This window comes from Euprymna scolopes, chromosome 3, assembly GCF_053919585.1.
Source record: "Euprymna scolopes isolate OS-2025 chromosome 3, ASM5391958v1, whole genome shotgun sequence".
In the NCBI taxonomy this organism is placed as follows: domain Eukaryota; kingdom Metazoa; phylum Mollusca; class Cephalopoda; order Sepiida; family Sepiolidae; genus Euprymna; species Euprymna scolopes.
The window spans coordinates 107,475,038-107,493,861 of NC_136484.1; the positions used below are offsets into that span (position 1 = coordinate 107,475,038).

Below are 18,824 nucleotides of genomic sequence, written 5' to 3' on the forward strand. Positions count from 1 at the left end.
GGGGGGGGGTGATTTTCCTCGTATTAGAAACCGACCGGGTTATCTGTACTTTCACTTAACAAATTAATAAAAGAAAAACATATTTTAAAATTTGAATTTAACAGGAAAATACTATTTTAAAAAATAGCACGGTAACATAAGTGCATAAGCGCCACTTTAGGTACTCCTTGGGCGTTGAGTTCCATGGCGACCAGCATAATTATTTAATGGTCGCTCCCTTAGCCCCCCCCCAGTCAAGGCTAATGCATGCGCACGTAACATTTTTTTTATTTACTGACGTTGGCTTAGTAACTAAACGATTTATTGATAATTTCGTAACCCTTAAACGCATGCCGGAAGATTTAAATTGGTTCATTATTGTTGTAATGAAAAAAAAAAAAGTTTCATTCAACACAAAACCAAAAACACATATTAATGATAAATGATTTATTATTCTATTCATTGAAATTTACTAATTTTTAAATAAAAAAGTAAAAAAAAAAAGTTAATAAAAAAATAGTTGCTTATGTGCACATAAACAACTTGTTTTTTTTTTTAGATTAGGTCCACCTTATAATCACCCCCCCCCCCAACCTCCTCATCTTAAGAACAGCTTCCGGAATAAACACCACTTTTGGAGGGGGGGGGGGAGGGCTATTTGCAAAATTTAACTGATATTTGTTGTCAGCATACCCACCCAAAAATACTATTAAAAAAAATAAAAGGAGGGGTTCAGTGCCCGTGGCAGAGAAGTAGATTTATTTATCAATAAAAGTTGCGGAGAAATAAATTTATTTATCAATAAAAGTCGTCATTTAAAAAAGAAAATTGTGGCGGTGGACCTAAATGTTTTGTTTTCGCACTATTCAACAATTTGTTCATCCGCACATGTAAATTAAAAAATATTTGTAAAAGTGAGAAGTTATCAGTAAATGATTTAGTTTTTTTTTTTAATTTATTTATTTATTTTTATTTTTTTACATTAGGTCCACCTCCACAAATGTTAAGAACGGCTTTCAGAATAAACACCCCCAACCTCTCCATGTTAACAACGGATTTCGGAATAAACACCATTGGGGGGGGGGATATTTAAAAAAAAAAAGTCGATAAAAGTCGTCATTTAAAAAGAAATTTAAAATCAAATGTTTGTAAAAGTGAGAAATTATTAATAAATGTTTAGTAACATTTTTCGGTGCTAATGCAGAGAGTGACCCGCACTATTTTTTAAATCAATTGCAAGGTACAGAATAGGTACAAAATACCCCCCTCCCCATGTTAAGAATGGCTTTTTAAATAATAACGTTATTATTTCAGCATGGATCACTCTCTGCATGAGTACCCATTTTTCTTTTAATATTCATAAAAAGTAAAACTTTTTTCAAAATAAATAAATAAATGTTTGTAAATGTGACAAATAATCGTTTAGTTACGGCAACGTCAGTAAATAAAATATGTTACGTGCGGGGGGACTATTATTTTTTTCTACTGGTCGCCATGGAACTCAACACCCAAGGAGTACCAAAATGTAATTTTTTTTGTCAAATAAATAAATTTCAAGCAATTTTTGCCATAAATAATAGATAGCAACTTCGTTAATTTTACGACTTGCCCCAGCAGATTATAAACACCCTAACTTCCCCATGTTAAGAACGGCTTTCGAGGTTTATGGAAGGGCGTTTTTTGGGGGGTTTTTTAACATGGGGGGGGGTTAGGGTGTTTATAATACGTTAAGGCATGTCGTAAAAATGAAACAGTTTAGAAAAAGTTAAAACAAACTGTTTTATGTAAACAATGCCGTGAAAATAAAAAATTGGTAAGTACATAAATGAATTTAAATTTTTAAAATATTGGATTATTATTTTTTTGTGTGTGTGTGTGTGTGCTAATGCAGAGAGTGATCCGCGCTATTTTTTTAAAATCGTTTTCCACGTTTAATTAAAGTTTTATGATATGTTTTTATTCAATTGTAAGGTTAAAGGACAGATTAGGTACAAAACACCCTCCCTTCCCCATGTTAAGAATGGCTTTTTAAATAATAACATTATTATTTCAGCACGGATCACTCTCTGCATGAGTAAGCTTTTTTTTTTTTTACTTATCGAGTTAACAGAAAATGAAATCTTTCGTCAATTCGTGGCTGTGAAATGAATCGAACCGGAAGTTCAGTTTTACAACAGAACAGATTCGCAGTAACGGTTAAAAAAAATATATTTATTTTATTTAATATTTTAATAATTCGCGAGGTAAATTTATTTCAATAACATAAAAACATACCTCGACTCTAAAGATGGGTTGTCTGAAAATTTCAAATAAATTGGTAACGTAGAAATAGGGTTTTATTATTTTAGAAAAAACCAACATTTACATTTTTATATATATAGATTAATCATTTGGTGCTTGTTAAAAGATAGTTGACAGATCAATTTTCAAAAATATGTTGTTTTAAGCAAAAACAATATCACGTACTTAATTGTCAGGCCGAAAATAGTATATATGAAAAATTATTGAATAGAAAGTTATCTATAGTTAAAAGTAATTTTTACAGAAAATTGGGTAAAATTCTTAGATGTTATAAAGTAGACAGTAGGAGTCTACATGCAGGGGACATAACTCCGACAGGAACAGTTTAGCTTACTTGTATATGGCTGCATTATTTGTTGTCTGTAGTGATAGATTTTTTTTTCTTTTACTAAAAACACAGTAACAGTTGTTCTACTTGATGAATTTTCATAATTTTTGGATATATTACTATTTTCGACATGATAATTAAGTACATAGTATTGTTTTTGCTTAAAACAATGTATTTAAAAAATCAATTTGTTGAATATATTTTTACAAGCATCAACCGTTTTCCATTATAATTAAAATAATTGTGGGTTGTTATCTAACAGTTAATCAAGAGAGAGAATTGTAGTTTTAAATGAAAATACATTTTATTGGTCTTTGCTGAAAAATGGATTAATCAGCTACATAGGCAGTCTTTATAAAGTGCAGAATGCAACTAAATTAGATTCATCATAACTAGAAGAACCCATGGAAATTCCATGGTAGTTGAAAATTTTTTAAAACACTTGAATAAAATGAATAAAAAATGAAATAAAAAAATAACAGCAAATGTAAAACAACTTTTTATTAGCAAATTTTTTTCTTAATCTTTGAAAGCTAAAAAAAATTAATTTAAAAAATTTACATTTTTTTTTAAATGAAAATTCAACACACACCACATTTTTTTTTTCTGAATAATTTTTAATATAAATTATAAAGGAACAGATGTCAATTCACTTGCACATTTTTTTTTTAATTTAAAAAAAAAATATAATAAAAAAAAATTAATCTCCTCTCAACATTACTTTTTTTTTTTAAATTATAAAATAAAATAGCTAATTTGAAACCGTAAACAGACATCCATATTTTTTTTGTTTTGAAAATTTTTGAAGAGGAAATGGTTTTAATGATTTTAACTACTAAAGAGCAACTATAAAGGGAGGTAATTCGTTTCTTATTAATTAATGTATGTGATGACGATGTTTTTCTTTTTTTGTGACACCGGACGTCGGACAAGTAAATTAATATTTAGATGTTGGCAAATTGAAGAAAACAACAAGATATGTTCAATGTGGACGATGTACCGGCTTTAAGTCTGGCCAGGGGAATTTTCTCTAAAACTGATATTACAAACAACTTGAAAGGAAAAATAATTTTATTCAATGGAATCAAGTAAATTACTTTTTATATAATTCTAAACTCTTAAGCGTAAGTAAAATAAACTTACAAAATGATGGAAACTTTTCTTGTGACGGGTCCACTTTTCCTCTTCGTACTGCTAATAATAATGAGGTCACTAAACATCCATATACAACATTGATCTTTTTTACTCTATAAACAAAAACAAAACAAATATTAGAATCATAGATAACATAGTTTCATACAATTAGCAACAAAACAAACATTGTTGGAATGGACCAACAACTCACAACAATTCTGTTTTGTTAACAACCTTTCAATGAATCTATCTTCCTCAATGTGAGTGGTCAATAGTAGAAAAAACAAAAAATTTAAATCGAGACACTATAGTTGCACCTTCTTTTTTTTTTATAAAAAATGTACATTGTTTCAGGCTCTTTCAAAAAATTACTTATTCCAGTCTGGAATATTGATAAAATGGAGACATTTTTCAATAATGTACTAAAAAGATAATCTGGGGAGCTATGACCCATACTCACTTGCACAACAATTTCCCAATTTAGGGGGCTAGGATGTTCACACATAAGTAGTAGATTCTCATTTTTTTTTTTTGAGGGAGGGGATGATTTAGCAAAGGGTGTTAAGCTGAATGTACTGACTGATACAGTTTCAAGGAAATAGGAAAATCATTTATCTATATATATATATATATATATATATATATATGTGTGTGTGTGTATATAAAGTAGTAGCATTCGTGTGTGAGATAACATTAATATTTGATTCTGTCTAGTCAATTTTTATTTATCATTGTGCTATAAATATTTTTCTTTCAAGATCTCACATTAATAAGGATAGATACATAAAATATTCACTAATTTTCGGAAAGTTTTTTCTTTTATTGGTCACAACATTGCATACGATTCTCTCAGCCCCTCAGAGGAAATTAGAAATGCCAACCAAATTAATTGAAATGGCCCTATTCATCACCTGAAAAGCTTTTGAAATATTGTTTTTGTTTCTAATGTGCTAATGAAGCCCAAGTTTGTGCAAATTATAATTTGATAAAGAGTTATATTCTTATATGCCAACACCGAGGGCTAAACCAATTGTACGCAATGTTGTGACTAATAAAAAAACTTTCCAAAAATGAGTAAATACTTGTGTATCTATCCGTATTAATGTGGTACCTTGATAGAATATATATATATATATATATATATATATATATATATATATATATATATATATAAATAAATTAATGTGAAAAACGTTTTTTTATTTATTTCTTATTTGTTGACATATTGGAAGACAGAATGCTTTCAAAAATTTTTGTTTTTCTCATAAAAAAAAAAAAAAAAAAAAAAGAATTTGCGTCAGTTTTCTTCCGTGTTCTTTAATTCATTGGGAGCTATGTGTGCATAGGATGCATTGTAATACGGAAAAGAATATAGTTAACAAGACAAAGAAATATTTACTCATATCTTCACACCTACAGAGGTTAGTAGGTATGGCATTGTGAACTTTTCCAAATATATATTATTACAATAAATATTTTATTTATCCACATACATACAAGTTTGATCATTAAGACTCATCAGTGTGGTTAAATAACGCTGTAGTACTGGTCACCAGGTTTGTTTGACTTATATCTGACACTTATGCTTGTTCGGCCACTGATGTAACTGTACGAAATGGAGAGGAAATAAATCTATTTAAAATTCCATACAGTGTTCATACTTTCTTTATAAAAGGAAGCTAATTACGCAATAAGATGTTTCTGAATTTTTTTAAACAAGATTAGTAATTCGTATTACTTGGATTACTGTTTTCATCATGAGTATTATTCACACAATGGTTCAGTCAATATGAACCATCTACCCTTATTGGACGAAGTAAAAATTATAGACAGAGAAGAACAGTGGAGAGCAAGATTACTCAAAGAAGCAGTGTTGGGTAATGATCGCCTACTAATAAGACCTAGTATAGAATTTAGCACAATATGGGAAGCATATATATATATATATATATATATATATATATATATATTTAATCACTTAGAACTGCTTTAAAGCTTCACTGCTAACTCATTTTTCGACTAAATTTCAAACAATTATCACAGTTTATAGATCACCTTCTCAGCTATATTGTGAAAAAAGATTTTCAATTTTCATTCAGTAAAATAAAAGTTATGATGAATTTACTGGTGTTCAAAATCATAAAAACATAGGAGGTGAGCAGCGTTTTTTATTACTGGTTTCCATAGCAACCACATCGCTTTAACAACTACTGTTGCTACCATTTCACTGCTCTTGTGAAAAGAGAAGTAACAAGTGAAACAAAGAGAATGAAAGGGAGATAATTAAGATATTTTATTGAAAGCAGATGAGTGCCGTACATTGTTATTAGTGTATGTTATGTTTATGGGAGCAAAAAGTAAGACTGAAATTAAACAAACAACAAGTGAATTTACTAGAAGTCTGGAAAAATCATGGATTACAATAGAAAAATGTGAGCATGAAAAGTAATACGGTTAAGCTTAAACATGGAAACGTTAAGAACTAGTTGTTTAAAACTGGAAAAGAAAAGGACAAGATATTCCAGTAAAAAATATAATAAATTTATAATTTAAAATATTGCAGCATTAAGAATTTTTTTAAAATTCAATTTATAACATTATATAATCAATTCTTAATGCTGCAATATTTTGCTGTTACCTCAGACATACGACCACAACATTATCACGCTGCCTCACCTGCCGTAATGTCAAATCTAGTGCCATCTTCCAAGGTTTACATAAAAACATCACTGCCCTCTCTCAAATTTCAGAGAAATTCTATTTAACAACACCAAAATACTACACCACAAAACAAATGTAAAAAACTTAAAATCCTTAAAGCTATTTATATCAAAACACAAAAACCTAGTCTAAATCAGGTCACATTTCAGAATAGTACCAATACACTCAAATGCTGCGCACTACTATCCACCCACCCACCCACTCGTTCCTGCCATTGAGAATTTAATGGGTCAGTTCTTTTGTAAACTGGTACCACAGATGCAGTTTTCCAGCAGCCAGGAAAGCAAGATTTGTTAAGGCATTTGTTCAAGTGTTTAGAAAGAACAGGAGCAACCTCAGAGGAGCATTTTCTTAATAGCACAGCCAGGGTGAGGTCCACATGCTTTTGAGGTGTCTCGGTTTTTTTAATAATATCTCAGATTCGCAAACGGACACGGTTTCTTTCATTTTTTTTTATCAAGTTTTAAAAAATTGCCGCTGTCCCATCTTCTCAGCTGTTTGTTTTGTTTTTTTTCGTATAAATAAAACGAAACTAATCAAACACAATTGTCAACTTCTGGCCTTTGCCTGGGTAGTATCTGTTCTGTAATTTGGCTTTAGTCACTGTAGGGGAGACCCTTCATACTGAGACAATTACTATTTATTTGAATACTGCCAGAGTGCCCCCTTTTCTGGGGGAGCTGGTTTTCCCCCACATTAAAAACGACCTTTGTGGGAGGTTTAAAAGCAATGCCATTTCTGCAAGTCATCTCTCTCTCTCTCTCTCTCTATATATATATATATATATATATATATATATATATATATATATATATATAATATTTAATTCTTTATGAGTATTTAGCTTTGCTGGGTTATAAATGTATTACTTATATACACCATATGTATATATTACATATATATAAAATAAATATGGTACTTACCATAATTTGAACCATGTCATGTCGTAAATATGTTCGATCTGGTGCTGCCAACTAGAAAAAGAAAATAGAAAAAAAAAAGTATGAATCTCATTAGCTGCTGTAATTTCTATCTAAATACTTAACTGAGTTTCAATTTCTGGTTCTTCCTAGTAAGACATATACAGTAAGAACTCATCTTATGCAAAAATCTTTTCTTTTTCTGTGTACCTAACATGAAACTACCAACTCATTCCTTGAAGTACCTGTTATATAAAGAGGTGTGTGTGTGTGTGTGTGTGTGTGTGTGTGTGTGTGTGTGTGTGCCTAGCTAGAGAGGCTGGGCAGAAAAAAGAGAGGCGTTTGGGTAAGAGAAAGATAGAGAGACAGATAGAGAGAAGTTTTAATAGAAACAGGTTATGCTTTTGTCCTAGGCAATGCCAGATAACCCTATATGGAAAAAGATTAACATGAGAACATCATCATTTCACCTCATGCTGAAAATAAAATAAGCATGATCTTTCCAAGAAAACATGTTGATATACTTACATCTGTGATAAGTAATAGTTCCAATTTCTTGAGAGTTTCATGCTGTCCCTCCTCTTGTTGACTGTTGCTTACTGATCCAATCTTTAGTGCCATGTCATGCATCACTTTTTCTGCTTGTATCAGCAGCGGATAGTCAGGGTGATCCTTCGTGGTGTTCTCGGTAAGTCGCTATAATAGACGTTTAAAAAATATAAATTTTAAAAGCCCAAAAATTAAAAAAAAAACAACATTTTTATTTAATCTAAAACAAGATTCATACAATATATATATATATAAAGAAAAGATGGGGGATAATAAAGTTACATTAGAACTTTATTACATTATCATGAGAGGCGAAACTTCTTTAGGTCATTGACATGATAATGTACCTATTTACTATGCCTCCCCACGGGACAGAGTTAGACACCAGGGTCGTTTTTTAACGTGGAGAAAAGGTACAAAAATAAAAATTGTCTCAGTCGTGAAGGATTTCTCCTCCACCGAAAGAGAACAAGAAATAGAAGTGCAGCATCTGAAGAACAGATACTACATGATAATGTAATAAGGTTCTAATGTAACTTTAATTATTATCTCTTTATCTTTTCTTAAGTATATTTCGTTCATGGGACAAAACTGACGAAATGACACTTTGACACAATGAAAAGTAGTCTACATACAGCTTATATAACAGCGTTAATTTATTTTCCCCTCAATATAATTCAAAACATAACCATTAAAACACCTACCAACAAAAGTGAGTACACCCCTTAGGTACTATTGTTAATATTAACAATGTCACTATTTTGTCAATATAATCACCATTATCCTGTCTTTACTCTCCTGGACATTGAGTTTACAAGTGCTTCACAGGTAGCCATTGAAATGCTCTTTCACTCCTCTATGACAACGTCACAGAGTTGGTGAATATTTGAGACTTTGTGCACCTCCACCTTCCACTTGAGGATCCCCCAAAGATGTTCTATTAGGTTCAAGTTTGAAGACATGCTTGACCAGTCCATCACCTTTACTCTCAGCTTCTTCTGTAAAGCAGTGGTCATCTTGAAGGTGTGTTTGGGGTCATTGTCATGCTGGAACACTGCCTTTCCTCCCAGTCTCTGGGGGGGGGGGAGGGAATTATTCTTTTACTGCAGTATTTCACAGTACCTGCTGAAGTTCATGTTTCCCACAATGAAATCTAATTCTCCAACATCTGCAGTACTCATGCAGCCCCAAACCATGACATTCCTACCACCATGCTTGACTGTAAGCATGACACACTGTTCTTTGTGCTCTTTACCTGCTCTCTGCCACACATACTTGAAGCTATCAAAACCAAACAAATTAATCTTCATCTCGTTAAACAATAGGACATGGTTCCAGTAATCCATGTGCTTTGTTAGCATGTCTTCAGTAAACTGCTTGTGGACTTTCTTGTGTATCGTCTTCAGAATAGGCTTCCTCCTGGAGCGAGAATCATTTGATGAAGAATGCAATGTATGGTCTAAGCACTAATAAGGCTGACCCCCATCTCTTTAATCTCTGCAGCAATGCTCACAATACTTCTATGATGATCTTTCAAAGAAAGCATTTGCATGTGACGTTCAGTAAGTGTACTCAGCTTCTTTGGCCGACCTACCCAAGGCATGGGTTCTGAGTGTATCCTACACTTTTAAAATGCTGGCTGATCTTAGCCACTCTGCTTTCAGGGTGTCGACAATCTTTTTGTAACCTTGGCCATCTTAATGTAGTGCAACAATGCATATTTTAAGATCCGCAGAGAGTTCTTTGCCATGTGATGCCATGTTGAAACTTTCAGTAAGCAGGATAAGAGAGTGTGAGAGCTGCACTACAATTTTGAACACACCTGCTTCCTATGCATCCATCGGCCTAGTAACACTAATGAGTTACATGAAATTTTGGAAGGAAAATGACAAGCAGTACACAATTTGGACATTTAGGGGTTTACTTTCTTAGGGTGTACTTTTGTTAGCAGGTGTTTATCTTTTAATGGTTAAATTTGGAGTTATTTTGTGGGGAAACTAAATTAACTCTTTTATGTATGCTGCATGCAGACTACTTCTCATTGTGTCAAAGTGCGATTTTTTTTCAATGTTGTCACATAAAGAGAAATACTTAAATATCTGCAGAAATATTAGGGGTGTACTCATTTTTGTGATACACTCTGGGTGTGTATATATATATATATATATATATATATATATATATAATCACTTCCTACTCTGATGATTGCATAAGTTTAAAACACTTGTGTCCGAAGGTATGAAAATGTTAATATTTATTAAAGAGATTATAGTCATAAAGCCCCTTTAAAAAAATGGAAGTTGAGCCCTAGTTAGGGAATTGAGAAAAAAGGTCAAGGTTAGTGAAAACGTATCATTTCGATTTTCTGTTCTAGAATAGTCTCATGGCTTATTATGAATGCATAACATTAATAAGTACTTAATTTCCTTCCGTTTATGTGTTAGTTACCATTAGCCTGGAGTAAAGATGCTGGTCGGCAAGTCATGGGTAGCTTCATTGACTGGGTTTGAACCTCCTGATCAGCAGTAATTATCGCTTCCAATACTGATGATGCATAAGCATGAAACACTAGTGTTTGTAAGTATGAAGATTGTTAATATTTATTTAATATATATATATATATATATATATATATATATATATATATATTGTTGGCAGAACTCTGATACGAGTACACATTTTGCTCATTAGGATTGAGCCAGCCCCAGTGACAAAGTGTTTTAAGTGATCCACAAGGCGCAACTTTGTGTCGCACACACTTAAGATATCACCATTCCCTTCGGCAAACATGTTCTTTACATACAGCTTCAGGAAGGCATCTTGCAGCAGGTTGCCAGTACACCATTACATGGAATACTGCCTTGTCACCTACCCGCCAGGCGAGTTTATTCAGGATGCATCTCCACAAGATACCAAACTGGAAATTTCTATGATTAATAATTCTATCTATTCTCATATATGTCTAATATATATATATATAAAATATGCATCAAGTGTGCTTGAAAGCCAAATCAGAACATAATATTAGGAAAATAAACAAATATTTTACTTGTCTGTATTTTTGAGATGAGGTGTTTTCATTGATTGAGATTGTCGGACTGACTTCCTCATCTTGGTTGTTATTGTCACAATGTTTCGGCCGTTTTGCCCGTAATAATAATAAAGGGTTGGGTTCGAGACTCCTAACAAACGGTTCCCCAGTTCGATACAAAACACCTGACGAAGGCCGGAGGGCAAAACTGCCGAAACGGTGTGACAATAACAACCAAGATGAGGAAGTCAGTCCGACAATCTCAATCAAATATTTTACTTGTTTGAAATTTATAACATAAATATATTTTGGAGCCAAACTCCATCCTCAGTATGTTGTTTTATTTATTTTTTTATTTTTTTCTTCCTTGCCATGTTGTAAAGTTGGAGAAAATAAAGAGCCACGCATTGTATCTCAGCAGTTGTATTTTAAAATGATGGAACTGTGCATAGGCAACACGGGAATAACGTCAAGGGTGTGAGTTCTTTTTTTTTTTACACAGTGATCACCACTTATCAAGGCCCGGAAGCCACTCAGGGATAAGGTTTATTGCAAGTATATTACGTTAGTGTGGAGATTTGATGAATTGTTTACTTAAGGGGGCGGTTCATTAGGAATTTGTTAACATTGGACTTGAAGACATCCAAGTTGTAGTCCGGTGGGAAGCAGGCAGACGGAACAGAGTTCCACAGGCATGCAGTTCTAAGAAAGAAGCTTCCGTATAGTTCTAAGAAAGAGTTCCGTATAGAAGTGTTGATTTAATTTGAATAAAATAGAATATGCATCAAGTGCACTTGAAAGCCAGATCACAACGTAATATTAGGAAAATAAACAATCTACAAACAATATAGATATATATATTTGTTTTTAAAATATAATTATTCAGTGACACATGTTTTGTCATCTATGAGTGGCTGAATTTAGCGAGATTCGAAATCGGTACCCCTATATATATATATATATATATATATATATATATATATATATATATATATATTGATTCAGACAGATTCAAGAACAGTATCAAGTATTTTAACTTTAGTTGTCTGAAATTCATAGAAAGAATCTTCAAAGATAAAAATTATAATTATCTCTGTAAATTTATTTTTTTACTGTACAATTAACACTTTCTGTTTGCATAGTTCTCAAGATGAAACAGCTGTAAAATAAAAATAAAAAGATCACTTGACAATGTCGCAATGAATTTATGTTTCCTTTCAAAACACCTTATTGGATAATCCAAAATGCCTTACTAGTCTTCTTGGAATGTAAATATGGTAAATCTATCAAGTTAATCATATGAAAATTTACCTTGGTTAAAATATATAAAAAAAACAATAATAATCCTTTCCTTCAAAAAAGGTTGGATCATTCTATTTTTTATTTTTTTTTTTTTTTGTTTTACAAGGGGAGTTACCACTTATCAAGTCCTGAAGACTATTCGAGAATTAGGATTAAAGAGTGGGTAGTGGTCACCAGTACAACAGCGTAGTAATCGTTAGTGGTGAAAATTGAGTATGATTTGATTATTTAAGGGGACGGCTCAACAAGAACTTGAAGATAGACATGTTGTAGTCAGATGAAAAGCAGGCCAGCAGAACATAGTTCCACAGGCAGGCAGTTCTAAGAAAGAAACTTTGTTCATAGAATTTGTGTTTAGATTTAGGCATAGTTAGAGATTGTGGGGAAATTGTCGATAATGGTTATAGCTAGTCGAGTGTTGTTTGTGAAAGTTAAGCAAGGGAGAACCATAGATTGGAACTCAGATGAGTACTTTGCCATGAAAATAACAACAAAGTAGAGACAGGCTTGCAATGTTTCTTCTGTGGAAAAATGGCTGCAGGAATAATGACTCCTGATGCAGCCCTCTACCTATACAAGAGTTATATAAGTTCTAAGGTGGAGTAATGTTGCCACATCCATAGAAGTGCTGTTTAGAGCATTATTTCTTGCTTTGACAGAGTTCAAAATCACAATCTAGCGGAGAGTAGCCTATTCTCTACAGTCCCTTTCTCACAGAAGAGATGTTGTTAATCCTTCTCTACACTATTGTTATTTCCACTGAAGGTGCTCGACTGAGCTTCAAACTCTGATTCACAATAAGAACGCATCTTGTGCAAATAACTTTTCTTACTTCCTCTGTGTGCCTAACAGGATACAGAATTTCCATGAACAGAGCTTCTTTCTAAGAACTTTATATCTGTGAAATACATTGCCACAAGATTGTTGCTATTGTTCTTAAATCTAATCTGGCAACTTGATGCAAATATATATTACTCTATTAGCAAAAAAAAAAAAAAAAAAAAAAAAAATTAAATTAATTGTTAAATAGATCTATTTTTTTTTTTTTTTAGATATGTCTTAAAATAGTGGCGGAATAATAAAAATGTCCAGCATAGTTCGAAGTGCCAATAATTATTTTAAAGGCCTCAAATCATTTCTCATTCCTACCTCTATGCGGTTATAGTCACATTGAAACACTAGTTCCTGTTAGATCACTGAAGTTAAGCAACGTTTGGCCTGGCCAGTATTAAATGGATGACCATTTTGAGAAGACCAGATGCTGTATTTAAAAAAGTCTGTCAAATATTAAATGTTTTTAAAAAAATAAATGCGTTTGACTCAACAAATGCCATAAAACCCAACAACAATATTTTTCTTACAGAATTTCTTGAGATGAAGATTAATAATTGGGATTATTTGGATGCTTCAGCACACTATTCTCTTCTTGGATATTATTCTCACAACATTTCTGTCAATGTGACCTCTGACCGTCTCCACAATGACCCATGATGCAACAGCTAAAGATGCTAAGTTTAATCAGTCCTAAGTGACATTCTTCTGGAAACTGAAAGTTCAATCCACAGTACAGACGATACTAAGAATGTAATTGTGAATTCCTTCAGATTTCTACCTAGTTATGGTTGACAGAATGAGAACAAGATACTCCTGTGGATTAAATAAAGTGCTTTGTTCAAAATTCAGTAGAGATTCCCGAGTTCAATAAGATGCATCTGAAGAAGATCAGAGGTTACATGAATTGAAACATTGTTAGAAAAACATCCAAGATGAGAATAGCAATCCGAATAACCCGAATAATTCAAAGTACGTTTTTTCTTTTCGCAAAGTAATTAATCCCAATTTTCTTCAATTTTTCTTTGCAATTGTAATCTTTTTACTAGTTTTATTCGTTTTGTTACTTATTGTATGTGCTGCAAATCTCAATATTATATTCCAATCTCTATTAGCATGAAACTTTTAGTGACCAACAATTAGCGACTATATTTTTGAAGGGGGGGGGGCATGCACTGAAAGGCAAGATGAATGTTATCAGAATGTTATCAATTTTACAAGGTGGACATTTACCAATGCTATCACCAAAACTATTTGAAGAATGCAGCCTGCAATGCAATTACTTTTGAGGTTCTATATTTCTCCTCAGATTATTTTAGAATTCAATTAACAAGACTCAAACTATAATTACTTTTAAATCTATACTCTTATAATTTTTTTTTTTTTGTGTGTACTGATATTCATATTAAAAACCCTTTTTTTCTATTAGTATTTATTTGCTTCCTCATGAAAACAAAATGTGACACAAGGTCGTTTTTAATGTAGGGAAAAACCAGCTCCCCGAAAAGAAGGCAAAAGGGCCACTTTGGTAGAGACCAAAAATAATAATTGTCTCAGTATAGAGGGTTTCCCCTCCATTGACCGAGACAAATTGACTTAAGTGTAGCATTAGAACAGATACTACACTTTGATATATTAAATGCTTTATTCAGGCAAAAATTACAATGTAAGTTCAAACCGAACAAAAAACTGAAAAACGGGGAGGGGGGTCGTTGGTCACCCTTGTCACTCCAGAACCAAACAAAAGTTTCTCTTAGCTAGTATCTTCTCCCACCATAATACCGCATTTACACTTTTGTATTGGGGGACGTCCTACTTAGCACCCAATTGTTTAAAAAAAAATTTATTAACGTGTAAAAAAAAAGAAGATAACAATAAAGGTAATACAATAATTCACTTGAGTCATTTTCTGCCGATTCCACTTTGATTTGTAAAGGAACCTCTACTCCTGCTAGACAGTCTCTAAGTGGAGATGCCCTCTAGATGGGATGAAATGGAAAAAAGAAAATTTTGTGGGTGAAGGATGGGGGAGTTAGTGATTGATTTCTTTCTCTCCAACATGGGTCAAATTTAGAGGGAAAGTTGAAAAGAAAAAATTGCAGTTAGGAGGGGGTGGGGTCTTGGAGGCTTTCTAGTTGGAGGGATGGAACACTCATTCGGCTAGTTAAGAGGCTTAAGATTAAGTTACACTTGACGGAATTGCGTGTTCCGCACCTAGGCGGGGAACACATATTCAAATTTGGCTCCTTTCGTACACACAGACTTGTTACATGTATCCATCGTCTGTCAAATGCCACGCGATGCAGCCTTCTGTCACATCTGATCTTCACCCGTAGTTGGTGTTTAAAGAAAGCGATCAGATCCTGATCAGAAAAAGACAATCCCCCCCCCCCAGCCACTTTGCAGACGCGACGTCCAAAATACCATTCTCGCCACTGCCAGGATCGTAATGTCTTTCCCCGGTCCCACGGCGGCCTACACTTTGATCCCGGCCCAAAGGCCAAGAACAATAGAAAAAAGGCAAGGTATTTATTTGCTCCCCCAGGCAAGCCTTTTTTCTATTTATTTAAGAAGAAAATACAACTTCCTTATATATCGGTCATGGAACTGCATTCATCTGCAAAAGATCTAGCTAATTTGCATATTCTTTTAAACATTCATTTTAATTAATTCCCTATTAGTTTTTTTTTCGGTTTTCTTATGGGATGATCATCTTTAGTTAACTATTACGTGTAATTATATTCATGCATATATTCAACATGATTTATACTTGCGTAATGTTTGAGTAAAAAGTTTATAGTAAACATAAAACTCTTTCCATATATATTTATGTATACGTATATATTTTTGTTTAAAAAATTTTGCCTATCAAATTCCTCCTATAGTTTTTGGTCTACAGATGTATGCATAACGTAGTACCTATTGGTTCATGTTTTAATTTTTAGCCTTGCAGCAAACATGTCTTCATAGTTCAGTCATTAACGACAGAGGCAAAAATAAATCATAAGCTAAACGTTTCGGTTTCGATTCTTGGTAGTGGTGCAAGAGTCATTTTTTTTTTTTAACTTTTTAAATCATTACTATATATTGGGTCCAATATAATATAATAAATTCAAAGTCTGCATTAATCAAAATACCATATTTAAGCATATTTTACAACCAGGCAATGCCAGACGCCCTGTTAGTAGAATATAAAACAGGACAAAATATAAAAATCATCACTTGTACACAATCATCTACACGATATAAAAAAAACAATTATTGTATACATACACACACTTAATTATTTTATTTTTTTAGTAAGGAAACTTTCAGTATTTAAGTTTTTGGATAGTTTCTCATTATTTGGTATACTTCACTGGGTTTATTAATTATTTTTTTATGAAGCATTTTTTAAAAGATTCCAAGCACACTTGCATAAACCTTGATTTTAATCTGCACAAAACTGAAACTCTTTACTATAAGAAAGATGGCGGATTCTGCTTTTTTTTCTACAAAGTGGTCTATTTATTAAAGTTTATTATTGAGAGCCATGAATCTAATAATTTTTTTGTCATTATCTTCTTCACAATAAAATATTGTATTTTGCTTTAGTTTATTTGCAAATATACTTTATCCTGCTTGGAAATTTTTCATAAGGAATCCATCGTTTTAATCATCAGCAAATGTAAATTAACGTGGCCACGATCTTTACTTGCAGCAGCAATAAAACGATAGTATGATACTATATTCCTTGATATTTGACAGTTGCATAATATATTTATTTTCTTCATATACAAAAAATTGTTTTTATTCATATAGAAAAAATATTTTTCTTCATAGAGAAAAAATATTTTTCTTCATAGAGAAAAAATATTTTTCTTCATAGAGAAAAAATATTTTACTTCATAGAGAAAAAATATTTTTCTTCATATAGAAAAAATATTTTTATTCATATAGAAAAAATATTTTTATTCATATAGAAAAAATATTTTTATTCATATAGAAAAAATATTTTTATTTGTATAGAAAAAATATTTTTATTTGTATAGAAAAAATATTTTTATTCGTATAGAAAAAATATTTTTATTCGTATAGAAAAAATATTTTTATTCGTATAGAAAAAATATTTTTATTCATATAGAAAAAATATTTTTATTCATATAGAAAAAATATTTTTATTCATATAGAAAAAATATTTTTATTCATATAGAAAAAATATTTTTATTCGTATAGAAAAATGTTTTTATTCGTATAGAAAAATACTTTTATTCATATAGAAAAAATATTTTTATTCATATAGAAAAAATATTATTATTCATACAGAAAAAATGTTTTTATTCATATAAAAAATATTTTTATTCATACAGAAAAATATTTTTATTCATATAGAAAAAATATTATTATTCATACAGAAAAAATGTTTTTATTCATATAAAAAATATTTTTATTCATACAGAAAAAATATTTTTATTCATATAGAAAAAATATTTTTATTCATATAGAAAAATATTTTTATTCATATAGAAAAAATATTTTTATTCGTATAGAAAAATGTTTTTATTCATATAGAAAAATACTTTTATTCATATAGAAAAAATATTTTTATTCATATAGAAAAAATATTATTATTCATACAGAAAAAATGTTTTTATTCATATAAAAAATATTTTTATTCATATAAAAAATATTTTTATTCATACAGAAAAAATATTTTTATTCATATAGAAAAAATATTATTATTCATACAGAAAAAATGTTTTTATTCATATAAAAATATTTTTATTCATACAGAAAAAATATTTTTATTCATATAGAAAAAATATTATTATTCATACAGAAAAAATGTTTTTATTCATATAAAAAATATTTTTATTCATACAGAAAAAATGTTTTTATTCATATAGAAAAAATATTTTTATTCATATAGAAAAAATATTTTTATTCATATAGAAAAAATATTTTTATTCATATAGAAAAAATATTTTTATTCATATAGAAAAAAATATTATTATTCGTATAGAAAAAATATTTTTATTCATATAGAAAAAATATTTTTATTCATATAGAAAAAATATTTTTATTCGTATAGAAAAAATATTTTTATTCATATAGAAAAATATATTTTTCTTCATATAAAAAAAATCAAACAAATTAGGAAATCACTGAAATCTTTGATTTTCTGCTGTCAAATATGTTTTTGTCGAACATGTTCTATCAGTGATGCATAGACAAATTTACCTCGTTTACCTGCTTTCCTCATGCGTAAACAGTACATTATCCCTTTTATACATGCACTCTGGCCATGGTAAATGACTTGTATTTAATTTCTAACATTGCAAATGCTACATTTTCAATATATTTTGGAAACAAAAACCTGAATGCTCCATACCGAAACTCACAGAACAAAATACACTTAAGTAAATGCAAGTGTGTTTATTTTTTACTAAAAACTATATCATGGGTCAAGTATCCATAAAACGAAAACATGATTAAAAAATTTTTTTTACTAAAAACTATATCATGGGTCAAGTATCCATAAAACGAAAACATGATTAAAAAAAATTTAACTTGAAAATTTTTAGTGACCCTTTCCCTTTCTTCAATCTACAATGAGATGAATACTCTTTTCTGTTTAAGATGTTTTGTTATGTTTGTGTTTACCGAGTCATATACAAACTTATGCATAGTTCATCGTTGTGAACCCAGGTTCTCGATGGTCTGTAGATAAAAACACTTGGCTGCTGAT

At 30.9% G+C, this 18,824-nt stretch overlaps 2 protein-coding genes across 4 annotated transcripts in view; one reads left to right on the plus strand and one right to left on the minus strand.

The window, feature by feature from the left end:
• Positions 1–18,824, plus strand: part of LOC145258048 (uncharacterized) — a 201,533-nt gene that overhangs the window by 91,306 nt on the left and 91,403 nt on the right. The window lies entirely within an intron of this gene.
• Positions 1–18,824, minus strand: part of LOC145258031 (rho guanine nucleotide exchange factor 17-like) — a 577,357-nt gene that overhangs the window by 55,937 nt on the left and 502,596 nt on the right. For all 3 annotated transcript variants that reach the window (XM_080115765.1, XM_080115768.1, XM_080115758.1), the window contains exons 7-9: positions 7,912–8,079; positions 7,387–7,437; positions 3,752–3,855 (exon numbers count right to left, since the gene is read on the minus strand). In XM_080115765.1, coding sequence (XP_079971891.1) covers positions 3,752–3,855; positions 7,387–7,437; positions 7,912–8,079 — 323 coding nt within the window. The remainder of the gene's footprint in view (positions 1–3,751; positions 3,856–7,386; positions 7,438–7,911; positions 8,080–18,824) is intronic.